The following is a 13,777-nucleotide window of genomic DNA, read 5'->3' on the forward strand; positions in this document are numbered from 1 at the left end:
ACATAACCTCCTAAGGGTAGATGATGAAATCATCACTTAGTGAGGCTGAGTTCCTTCCAGTTTTCTTATGCTATACCTCTTTAAAATACACGTACACGAAGAATATTTTAAACCAAACTGGATATAAACATATTTTATAAATATTATAGCACCCTAGTTCTTATTGTATTCCTCAGCAGAATTTGAATCAGTGAGAATATAATCCTACACATTTTTAAAATTAAATAAATAAAAAGCAGCTATCCTTTATGAATAATACCATGAAATTCAGTGTGAGTTAATTTCCAAAATATGGAAAAATGAGGTTTCTTTTTGCCTATCATTACTATGATGACAATTATGAATTGATCTATAATGAATATTAATTAAATGAATATTAAGTAATGATACTGATGAAACATTTATTGAGAGCTGACAATGTCCTTTATCCCTTCTCTTTCAACAAAAAAAGAACAGTGCATAGACACAAACCTTTGGTAGATGACATAAAGGATTTCAAGAAAATAGATGACTTCAGTAACTTTGCTTAAAGGTTAAAGAGGTAAATTTAAAAGAAGGGTGAAGCAGCCATAATGATATGAAATAAAAACTGAAGCTCAGTGTAGTAAGACACATCTTCAGTTATGCATTCACACCTCCCCACCAGACTCTATTTATGGAAGTTTTATACCTAGCCTAGGAAGTAGTATTACAGAGAACTCAAAATTCAAATTTAAGAATAATAGAGGATTTGAATATCTCTCACCCTCCTTTATTAAGCTGATGTATAGCACTGAGATTGTCATTATTAATTCTTGCTGATTAGAGTTAAGTCAGATGAAAAAATATACAGAAAGTTTCCATACTACGGAAGCTGTGAGAAAGACACACAGCATACTTCTACTTCCTGACAAACTTTCTGACATTGCTGAGAAATAATGACTTAGTTAAACACATGCTCTAAGGAAAGATTTAACATACTCTATGCTATTTAAGATTTAATCACCATATTTACAATGCATAATTTAGTAGAATTCTTAAAATTGTGTTAGAGTAAGTAAGATCGGAAGAAGAGAAGTTAATATGACATATGGTTTTCTTGGGGTGTTATAGGTAGAGATACGTACATTACTGCTTCAGCAACATCACAACTTGGCCAAGTTTTCAGAGTTATAGTGAAGAAAGAAGAGATGTGGAATTGGGACCATTTTATGTTTCAGCAACATGGATGAACTGAAGGTCATTATGATAAGTGAAATAAACCAAACACAGAAAGATACATGTCACATGCTGTCACTCACGTGGGAGTTAAAAAGTTAATTTCATGCAGGTAGAGAGTAGAACGATGGTCTCCAGAGGATGGGAAGAGTTTGCATGTTTGTGGGGTAGGTGGATAAAGAGAGGTTGATTAATAGATAAAAACAAATGATTAGATAGAAGAAATAAATTTTCATATTAAATAGTAGGATGACAATAGTTTACATACACTGTATGTTTCAAAATGGCTAGAAGAGAGGACTTCCCAACACAAACAAATAATACTCAAGGTGATATATACTTTAAGCACCCTGATCTGATCATTACTATTTTGTGCATGTAACAAAATATTACATGTACCCCATAAATATGTAAAAATATTGTGTATCAATAAAAATAAAATTTATAAATTTAACTTATAATTTATATTTTTTAAACTTTTATATCTATAAGAGTAAAACAATTTAAAAACTAAAATATATTTTTAAATATACATTTTTCAAATAGTTTTGTTGTCCTTTTTATGAGCTAACAAGCTTCATTATTTTGATGATATTTTTATTAACTCTATTCTTTTTAAAAAAAAATTACTTTAAGTCCTAGGGTACATGTGCAGAATGTGCAGGTTTGGTACATAGGTAAACATGTGCCATGGTGGTTTGCTGCACCTACTACCCGTCTTCTAGGTTTTAAGCCCCACATGCATTAGGTATCTGTCCTAATGCTCTTTCTCCCCTTCCCCTCCACTGCCTTACAGGTCCCAGTGTGTGTGATGTTTCTCTCCCTGTGTCCATGTGTTCTCATTGTATTAACTCCATTCTTAAAGATTAATCAGATATTACAACAAGAGAGTGTATTCCTGGAAGAACACACCATAATTGGCCTAAAGGGATGGAATACTGAACACATTCATTGTTGCACATCCTATTATTTCCTCCTAATGGGTAGCATAATATGACTAAGTTTAAAAGTAAGATAAACAATCATCTAAAAATGATTTTAAATTTTTAAATAATTATCTATTTTAGGACAAATTTTCTGTTTCAGAAAATATTTAATCATTATTTTCCTCATTAGGAATGGGTTTATAGAATAGAAAGAATTAAACAGCTGTGAAAGCTGACTCATTTGTAGGACAAAATAACACAGTATGGGAAAAATGATACTTTACACTTCTCAGTAGACAATACAGAGGGACAAATGTTAAAAATGATACTTTACTATTCTCGGTAGAGAATAGCCAGAAGATACCATTCTTCATAAAGATGTTCACTATTGTGTTACTTATAATAACAAAACAAGAAATTGGAAAGATGCTAAACAAAAACAGTTTCAACTAAAATATGACATAATTTACTTAATGAGATTACACAGGCATTAATAGTGATATCCCATAATATGTGGAAATATATAAACATTTAGTGATATCATGTAAAGTGTTAAAATAGAATGCCACATAGTATATTCAGATTAACTTTAAAAAGGTGGAAAAAAATCTAAAAATTATGAAGGTAATTCTAATAATGAAGGTAATTTTAATATTCATATATTAATTGTGATTCTTCTTATATAACTATCACAGTTTTTTAAATGATTAAATTCTTTTTTCTTATTTTAAAATTTTTGTATGAGTGCTTAGTTATGGCACGATAAAATGTTAAAATTCACTTTTTAAATTCCAGCATAATATTTACAATAGTAATATTAAATATTATCCTAGCACTCTCCTCCAGCTATGCATAGTCGTAAGAAATTTTCATGAATTAACTCATTTGCTTTTATTTTATAAATGAAATACAGAGGGACAAATGTTAATAGCTTGCTTCATATCATAAAACTAGTGAATAAGCCAGGCTTAAAATAAAAATGACATACTGCCAGAATTCTAAGGTGACTGAACCAATACACTCTCTCACCTGCAGTGGATCAACAATTTGGTTGCATCTTAACAAAGCTTAGGCTTTTTAATCTGCTTGTATCATTCTCTTCCATGTCTAGTCTTATCTCCTGATATTTAATACCAATGTACTTAATGATTAATGATTGTGAGTACTATTCATATGTCTATAGGGGGTTTATAAATGGACTTAGTTCAAATGCCTGTTTAGGTCTCTTGCCCTTTTGAATTTGAATTGTTTGCTTATTATTGATTTATATAAATTCTTTTTATATTTCATACACAAATCATTTTTCAACATTCTGAAACTTTTGGATGGAAATGACTTGCCCACAGATCAGCAGTCCATGTTAGAACTCTGGACTCTAGTCTTCTATACTTTCTGGCTATCATTATTCTCTCTTCTTTCTTTCTTTTCTTTTCTTTTCTCCTCCTTCCCTCCCTTCCTTCCTTCTCTTTTTCCTCCTTACTTCCTTCCTCCCTCCCTCCCTCCCTCCATCCCTCTCTCTCTCTCTCTCTCTCTTTCTCTCTCTCTGTCTCTCTCTCATGAGTCTTCCCACTTCACCACTTTTCTAAAACTTTTCACTGGGCTCTCGAACAACTGTGCAAAAGAACAAATTATCCTTTTCCTTTCTAAATAATGACCACTTTTGCTAATAACACTTCTGAAAAGAGGCAATTCATTCTCTCAATCCTTACAAGTGCTGTAGTTTTAACGATAATCTCTTGGACTTCCATCAAAATTACCATTTGTCCAGCTCCAAAATAGACTCTCTTTACACTTGAGGTTCATGAAATCTAATAGTTCTTCTCTCTACCTTTATTCTTTAATGTCAAGTAGTAACTATTTTAAAGACCCTGCCAGAAACCCTGGTGGTTTAAAGGATAACATCCAATAAACCATTCTCAGAGTTCCCTTACCTTCTAACATCTAATGAACTTCCCCTGCACATCACTTGAGCCACCCAGACTCATGGCTGCTTACTGGATCTTACCATCATCTGAAAATAGTCTATTCTGAAATCTCATCAAATCCTAATATTCTACTCTCTACTACAGTCGTCTCTCCTGGTTGCCTCATTTTCTTCTTCTGTTGTTGTCTTTTGACTATTCATAATGCCTTATCCTGGTGACACTCTCCTATCACTTCTGCTCCCTGCTTAAATTTATTTTACACTACGTTAGTTGTCTTTATACAACAGAAAGTGAATCATTTCAGCTCATATGTACATTGGATAGAGCCAATCTGGACAAGACAGGCCAGGAAGCCATTACCTTGGACCTTGTATTTTCTCTCTCTCCAGCATCACCCTTACACAGAACCTTAAAAAAATTAATTTTGGAGTTTCATGATCACATTATGTACTCTCTTATCACTGAGACTATTTATATGAACATCACTTTATATTTTCCTTCAAAATACCTATTTATTCTTCAAGACTCAGCTTATGCATCATTTCTTTAAGAAAAAAAAATTAATTTAGTCTTTACCCTTGGGATGGATTAAGATTCCTTCCTCTAGGGCTCCTGTAAGTGAATATTTATCACAGCCTAATACATAATTTCTTTGGATGCTTTGTCTAATTGATTCTGAATTGCAGGGGAGAAAAGAACTGCTCTTATCTGAATTTTTAGCTCCAGTGATTTGTAGTAAAAAATTATGGGAAGAAAAAGAAAAAAAAAAAAAAGGAGGGAAAGAAGGCAGGAAGAAAAAAGGAAAGAGAGGAAGAATAAAGAGTAAAAAGTTAGAATGGCAGATATTGTATATAAAAATAATGCGGTGATCTTAAAGATACCATTAAGACATAAAAATAACAATTCATATAAAACAATGGTTACTTAGTATCATAAAACTTCAACTTTAAATAATCAGCATATTAACACTATGTCCTTTAAAATTCCAATTGATCAACTTGACAATATCAATATTGATATGGAAAAATGGCTAGGTAATTAGCCCGTTCGTTAGAGAAGTAAGAACCTTGCTCTTCAAGACCACGTTCTTGGCGGAAACATGGATGGAGCTAAAGGCCATTTGCCTTAGGAAACTAATGTAGGATCAGAAACCAAATACTAAATGGTCTCACTTATAAGTGAGAGCTCAGTGATGAGAACACATGGACAGATAGAAGGCAACAGGAACAACAGAGGGCAAAGCGCACGAGGAGGAAGAGGATGAGGAAAAATAATGCGTAGTAGGCTTAGTACCAGGTGATGAAATAATCTGTAGGACGAACTCCCATGACACAAGTTTACCTATATAATAAACCTGTTCCTTTACCCCGGAACTGAAAAGTTAAATTAAAATAAAGAACCTGGTTTTTAAATTACAACACAAAATCGATACATACAGAAAACAAAACTAAATCGTGCAGCTGAATATAAAAGAAATGACTTTTGTGATCATCTGCTTGATTTTACTCTTCAAACAAAGCTTAAAACGTGATTTTTTTCTCATAAAATAGCTCAAGTCTTCTTTTGTGGATGGTAGCAGAATTAAGTGAATAAAAGCTGCACAAAAATTGAAAAATAATTATATAAACTTATGCATTATTATAGGGCCACTTTATCATAAAGTTATAAAACTTAGAATGAATGTGAAACTAAACTATAATGCTAGAGAATTTGATCAGATTTGCAGCTTCCTTTATGAGATTACTCTAAAATCAAAGGAATTATATAGGCCTATTTCATTGATTTCTGTGAACTCAAAAATGTATGTACTACCCAAAATAATTTTAAAAGTATAAACTTAAGCCATTATAGAGAAACAGAAATTTATGAATAGAATAGTAATAAAGTTACATAATAGTACATACAAACAAATAACATATATTCCAACATTATAGTCCAATGTTGGTATAAATTTAACATTAAGCTTATTAAGTACAAAAAAAAATGATGATAATGACTCATGAAGTCTAAGGGATAACCTGTGATAAACAGAACTGGAAAGGACTTTTGTCAGGGAATGAAGGACATTTCCAAAGTATCTTTTCATTGTTGTTAAAATAGGGAGTTTTATATGATTAATTTTTTTAAATCCCTTTTAAGGAAGGCTGATGACATAATTGTAGGAGCCCAATTTAATTTAAGCCAAACTGCAAAGGGCTAAAACAACATAGACTACATCTGTCTTGAGTTAGGGGTCAATTAGAACACAGAAGAGTGAGTGGCTTGCATATGGCCTCATTAGACCATATTCCATATGAGATTATTAAAATTTATTTGCAATGTCACTTTGTTTCGGATTGGCCAGCTGAGATTTCAGTGTGTTATCTGTGGCAAGAACCAAGAATGCATTTTTTAATAGATTCTATTAAAGGCAGAACATCTGTTTTGACAATCAATTGGGAAGGGTTAATGGTCTTTTATAGAAATTAAGTGTCTTATCATGAGACTCAATGAGTTGGAAGTCATCCTACATTTGTTTGAAAGTACAATAAGGAGAGGATTCAAGGAAACCTACCTTTGTAAACAGTTTCTGACTTCTCTTCAATATGGCAGTAAATGAACTATAGCTATAATTCTTGCCAGATCATTTTTCAAAAAAACATGCTAAGTACCTAAACAGAGTCATGGAAAAATCTTGATTAAAAATCCCACGTTAAATAAATTTTAAGCAATATAGGTTTTTGACAGTACTTTCAAAAGATACTAGCTGCCAATTGCAACCTCAGAAAACAGGAATTATATCTGATGTAGGGAATCATTGTTTAATTTTTTTATTTGAATAGAAAAGATCATACAATAATGATTCTAATTTCAGAGTAGTTGATTTTAACCATGTTTGTGGCCATAACCATTATCAAGACGAATTATCTGTGGAAACCATTTGTAGCACATGCTTATAAAAAGCATTCCATCAGTGCACAGAAGATGCTTATCTTGCTAATCTCTCAAACTGGTGAGAATATATCTACTGAATCATTAACCTCAAGTTTATAACAACTATTGGGGAGGGATGGGAAGGCTAAGAAGGGTGGTACAATTTTTTTTTCTAATGACAATGGAGAAGTTGTTCTAAAATATAAGACGAGGACTATGGATCTCGACCTTGTGATATGTCATTAAGATGCAAGGCTATGTGAGCTTCAACCAGAAATTAAGGATCCACACTGTATTTACAGAGGTTATAAAACAATCAATTCCTAACTACAGAGTCAAAGACTAAGGAAGAAATAAAACTGGGGATCTTAAGATCTTTAATATTTCCTATAATGTGACAGAGATGATATCAATGACCACTTTGTAATAAGTGAGTCTGAACCTCACCTGCTCCTCTTAGAAAAGATAGGCACAAGAAACTGGGGCATGCAATTTCTTAAAGAGGAAATCTGTAATAAATAATAAAAAACAAAACAAGATGACAAGACTAATGATTTTCTTTAAATGAAGGACTACAGGTCATGCAGTATCAAATTATTCTTGTGAGTTACTGAAAGTCCACAGACTGAAAAGGCTCAGAGCCTATCAGCTGGAGCAAATTAAGAAAATTTTGCGAATGGAACAATTTTATTAATTTGTTTAAAGTATGATCATTTAAGTAGTTAATGCATACTATTGTCAATATTTTTATTCCGTGAAAAGAAAATAATCTTTAATTCTTAGTGAGGTTAGCAAAATTTTAAAGTGAAGTATAGTGTATATTTATTAACATATACAAGACTCAAAGGCTAGAGCGAACAGGTGTACTTAAAGAATTACACGTAGTTTAATTATTCTTCATTTCTAGTGGATAAGGTAGTACATGAGAGAGTGAGCAGGTTGATCCAGTGAAAAAGCCTTGTTTACTGTAATAGAGAGTTGAGGATTCAAACAGTGAATCACCAAAAATATTTTATGAGTGAGAGAGACTTTTGGTATTTGCACTTTTTGAAAGTTGACCCATGAAGCAGGTTGGGGGTGTACAGAAAGGAGGTAGTTCACAAACATGCTACTGGGACAATCCAAGAGGAAAATTTGTGAGGCTAGCATACCAGAGAGTCATAACTGGGCTGAAGTAAAGAGACAGGATTAAAAACATTAGAATAGTATTGATTAACCTGATATTCCAGGTGAGGAATAAAAAATCCTACTTAGGTTTCTAGTTAGGGCAAGTTGGGGTGTGAAGTTTCCAGTAGCTGAGATATGACAGATAAAAGCTCTCTGTTGGGATTTGGAAAAAGGGTGGCGATGAAAATCTCAGAGCACAGCTCCGGAGTGACAATGACTCAGATACCAACTCTGAATTGCCATGTACTACTCATGTGACACTGGGAAATTTACTTAACCTCTTTGTTTCTCAGTTTCCTCCGATGTAAAATGGGAAAAATTATAATATTTATTTCATGTTGTCACTGTGAAAACAAAATGAATTCATATATTCTGTTACTTATACTATACCCCTCCTTAATCTCAATTCCTACCTCACCTGCTCTCAACCTGACACCATTAAACTTGATTCCAACAACCTTTGACTTCACTGTAATTTACAGCATACTATTCCTAAAATATATTACTGTACCTCATATTTCATGTCTTTATTTCCCTTGTTTCCAGCTTGAATTCCATGGTTAATCCTTACAACTACTCCTTTGCAAATCTTCTCAACTCTCTGGATGCCTTCTCTGTACATGATATTTGCCAAAAGAAACAGTCGGCCGGGGGTGGCGGCTTACTCCTGTAATCCCAGCACTTTGGGAGGCTGAGGCAGGTGGATCACGAGGTCGAGAGATCGAGACCATCCTGGTCAACATGGTGAAACCCCATCTCTACTAAAGATACAAAAAAATTAGCTGGGCATGGTAGCACGTGCCTGTAATCCCAGCTACTCAGGAGGCTGAGGCAGGAGAATTGCCTGAGCCCAGGAGGCGGAGGTTGCGGTGAGCCGAGATCGCGCCATTGCACTCCAGCCTGGGTAACAGGAGTGAAACTCCGTCTCAAAAAAAAAAAAAAAAAAAAAAAAAAAAAGAAAGAAAGAAAGAAAGAAACAGTCACATGAAGACTGTGCTATGCCTATTCCACTCATGAAGCTAGAATGTAATTAGATAAATACAAATGAATGTGAGTCGAGAAATATATTCATCTAAGCTGACTGGAATCATACACTAAATGGACGATTCTTAACTAGAGGTAGCTGCTCCCTTCTCCTTGAAAATCACACTGTTTCCTTCATCCATTTATTTCCCACTTTCCTGGGTGACACAGGCTTCTTACACATCTTGCACCATCCTAACTCTAGCTAATGACCCAGCTTTCTATTTCTTCGAGAAAATAGAAATGTTGTATCTTTCTGCCGTTTTTGCCCCCTCAACACAGCACAGATTGTTCCTTTTAAAGTCAGATAATTTCTTGTTCTGGTCAGACTCCTCTAATGGCTTCCTATTTTATTCAGAGTAAAGGCTAAAGATTTTACAATTGCCTAAATTGTCCCACCCATTATAAAAATCTTATAATATCTTTGAACATCTATTTTTCCTCCTATACACTCAGAGCTAGCCACTAATCTCTCCAGTCCCTTTGAGATCTGTCAAGTGTCTATCGTGTCAGAATCTACCAGTAAAATTCTGTCCCCAGACAGCCACCAGGGTGACACCCTCAAATCACTCAATGCTTAACTCTCTCCTCAGTGAATATCTTGACTGCCTCTTTTATAATCGCAGTCCCAACATTGCTTCTTTCTCTACTTTAATTTTGCCCTTTACATTGAAAACAAAACTAGTTCTTATTGATACAATTAATGTACAATAAATGTTTTGATACTGTTAAGCAAAAACTATCAAGGCCACTGTTTGGACTGAGCTCTTACAGGAGGCCGCAGTAGAGCAGACCAAACCAAAATGAGTCATTTGTACTAAAGTGTCACATAATCAAATTGAAACTTTAAGAAAGGAGATTGATCCCAAAACATACCAGTTGTTTCAGAAAATATGAAGTTCCAGTCTACCTGACTTGGTATAATAATGATGTAACCACTGCTTTAACTCTTATCCAAAGAGTAACCTGAAGTCACACGACGTTCAATAATCAGCTTTTGTTTTGCATTATTTTGTTTGTTTCCATCTTACAAAGACCACTGTTCTTCTATGTCCAGTGGGAGCTCTCATTCTACTTTGTAGAATGGAGGCTGTCCTAATTCACAAATAAATGCCAATTTGATTTATAAATAAAGGTGTTGTTATTTTGTTTTTAATAGTATAAATACATTGTGAAATGAGTATTATAGTCAAGAAAATTAACATATCCATCTTCTCTTGTAGTTATGTGTGTGTGCGCGTGTGTGTGTGTGTGTGTGTGTGTGTGTGTGTGTGCATGTTTAGAGCACCTGAAATCTAGCGTATTGGCAGATTTTCAGGACATAAGACAGTATACAGTATAACATACTGAAAATCTGCCAATAGATAGTATGTTTGAGATGGAGTCTCACTCTGTCATTCCAGCTGGATACAGTGGAGTGATCTTGGCTCACTGCAACCTACGCCTCTTGGGTTCAAGCGAGTCTCCTGCCTCAGTCTCCTGAGGAGCTGGGATTACAGGGACCTGTCACCATGCCTGGCTAATTTTTTGTATTTTTAGTCTAGATGGGGTTTCACCATGTTGGCTAGGCTGGTCTTGAACTCCTGACCTCAAGTCATTCACCCACCTCGGCCTTCCAAAATGCACGATGAGCCACCATGCCTAGCTATGTTAAACAATACTAACTATAGTCTTTATACTGTACATTAGATTTGTAGGCATTCATCTTCTATAGTTGCAACTTTGTTCTCTTTGACCAATATCTCCTCACTCCTCCCCTCTTCGTATCTTTAGAAATCAACGTTCTACTCTTTCTATGTATAGTACAACCAGGTACTAAATAATTTACTTATTTGTATGATTTATTGTCTACGTTATCTCTGCTGGAAGGTAAACTCTATAAAGGCAAAGATTTGTCTTTGCTTTTAATGTTCTCATGTCTCTCTACAATACTGTTTGGCACATACTAGCTATGCAATGAATATTTACTGAACAAATTAATTAATATTTTAGCATAGTACCTGGGATAGCATATATGCTCAATCAAAAGAGCTATAATTATTACAGTAATATATAATAATATATTGGGCATATAGCACTTAAAATAATATGGGTCCTGCAGGTGGCAGTTCTAGGTTTGGAATTTAGGACGATGAGCCGATATAAATTAGCTTGGTAATGCAATCAACTGAATAAACGAGATCTCATCGGGAAGAACACTAAGAAAGGAACTCCATTACATAGGAAGGTAGAACCCAGGGATGCACCGACATGGGCATGTCGACATTGCGAACCCAGGAAAGATACTGAAAGCAAGTGTGCAGAGAAACAGAGAAAAGACGAGGAGAGTGAGGTATAATGAAAGTCAATGAAAGGTAGACATTTCAGAAGGATGAAATGCTCAACTGTCATCACACACTTCAGAGTAGATAGTACCACAAAAATGGTAAACAGAAAATGCTGAGATATAAATCAGTTTTTAAACTGTGGGAATATTTAATGATTGGAGATAAATCTTCAGAATACAAATGGTCTAAACATAGCAATGAAAGGTTTTGGAAGATTGTTCAAAGACAAGAATATTCATTTAACACATACTCTTTACTTTTGATACTCTCAAAAAAGATGTGATAGCATAATAAAGAAAAATACCCCTTAGGTTTGAATTTGTGTAACTAGAGTTTGACGTAAGTGGACCAAGGATGCAGTCCCCAGGCTGCTGAACTGAGTGGGGTCTTGCACAGGCAGATCGATGGTAGGAAGAAATCATAGATCTCTTCTTAGAGTTAAAATCTGACATCAAAAATGCATCTAAAGCAGTACAATTGCTGTAATTTTTAAATAAAAATATAAGTAATACAAAAATCTGGAAGTCTTCAAGACAATACTTAAATGAATAAAAATGACACTAAATTAACCTAAAATGTAAAATGTTTTTATATGACTCTCATTATATTTAATTAATCTTATTTGCCATAGGATGTCTAGGAAACCTTACATGAAGAAAGAAAATTTAGAATTAGTTATTGCTATACTCAACAATATTGAGGTATTTTCTTTTCCTCTATTTTTGTAGTTTGAGAAAGTGAAGAGTTTTTAATAATTTTGTTAAACAAAGGCATTTTAAATACAACCAAACCAGTATTTTACAGATAATTACAAAATGAATCATAAGTGGTACAAAATGAGTAATACAATTAATTTCTAGATTGACCTTTAGAAAAGTATTTTTCTAACATTTCTTTCTTGTTATAATTTTATTATATCAAATGGAAGTTCCAGCCATTTAATTTCCATGTTGCTTTTCAAAATGAGAAGTGCATCATGGATATAGTTTGTTTTTGAAAGTAACTGTTACACTTTAGAAGAAATTTGGATTTTGAATATGAATTTTGTTATTTGAATATCTGCATTTCTTCCTACCAAGGTTCGTTCTTTTCAAAGTTACTTTACTTATGCATTTTCACTTCTATATTTATTGAATTACACAATTATTTTGCAGGTAGTTAAATTTATAGTTCAAGAAAAGATTTTTAAAAACAGCCAATAGTAGTGCATAACTTTCTTCAAGGTTTTGTCATCATTTTAAGTAGTTTCTAACCTAGATGAGAGCCCTCAACATTGCAGATATATAACGTGCATCCCCAGCAAAATTGCCCATAAGAATAACTTCATTATTCTGGGAAGCTAGATCTATAAAATATATAAAATGTAGAAGTGTTCTGCCTTCACAATTCCTGGTAAGTACAGCATGACTAAGTGATAAAACCTGAGTCAGCTTCAGTTCAAGCATACCGTTCTAAAACGTGTATAGTGACATGAAAGATAAAGAAAATATAGCGGGCAAAGGTGTTCTGTTCCAGAGTAACAATGTATTTTAGATCTATATAGTTCTACTGTGATTTATGAAAAATTACCTCTAGAAGCATTTAGTGGTATATGATACTGATCAGTCAGAGCAACCATGAGTTACAGCAGAATGATAAGGAAAAACTCACCAGTACCACTGGACAGATTGTTGTGGGTGGTAAGATGTGGTCCTTCAAAGGTCCACAGTCACATTCAGGTTTTAGATGAGAAGCACATTTATTATGGAGCTGAAAAAAGAGAAAGGGGGATAATATCAAATTCTACATGACAACTCCTAACACGGGGGAGATTACAGTTCAATTAAGATACAGCAAACACATTAAAAGTAAAATAAACGAATTATAAGAACAAATAAACAGAATCAAGAAGGAATTCCTAATACATTTGTCCTTATAGATGTACCATAAATAAACGACTTAGCAGCTTCTGAGACCCATTCTGTACATTTTGTAATTCTCAGAAATGTTTGTATTAAAAATATACTTTAGGTTTTGCACCAAAGAAGGCTGATGTCTTTGACAAACACAGATTATTGTCCATCGTACTTCTTTCTTTGCTTATCTGTTAGCATAATCTTGAAACCACTGTGCCTGTGTACGCTTTTTTTTTTTTTTTTTTGACCCTCATGTTTTCTCAAAGTCATTCCAAAGTGCACAGCTCAGTATGGGGCATAATTGATCCCATCATTAGTTTTAACTTTGTAATTCAATATGTAAATGCAACCAGAGATTCATCTCAGTAGGAGCAGGATATAAATAAAAGAAGATGATTATGATT

The 13,777-nt window shown here is 33.8% G+C and overlaps 1 protein-coding gene across 14 annotated transcripts in view; it reads right to left on the minus strand.

The window, feature by feature from the left end:
- DGKB (diacylglycerol kinase beta) overlaps positions 1-13,777 on the minus strand; it is an 814,277-nt gene that overhangs the window by 492,328 nt on the left and 308,172 nt on the right. For all 14 annotated transcript variants that reach the window (XM_074379543.1, XM_074379541.1, XM_074379540.1 and 11 more), the window contains one exon: positions 13,129-13,227. In XM_074379543.1, coding sequence (XP_074235644.1) covers positions 13,129-13,227 — 99 coding nt within the window. The remainder of the gene's footprint in view (positions 1-13,128; positions 13,228-13,777) is intronic.

This window comes from Saimiri boliviensis, chromosome 10 (genome assembly GCF_048565385.1).
Source record: "Saimiri boliviensis isolate mSaiBol1 chromosome 10, mSaiBol1.pri, whole genome shotgun sequence".
Taxonomy (NCBI): domain Eukaryota; kingdom Metazoa; phylum Chordata; class Mammalia; order Primates; family Cebidae; genus Saimiri; species Saimiri boliviensis.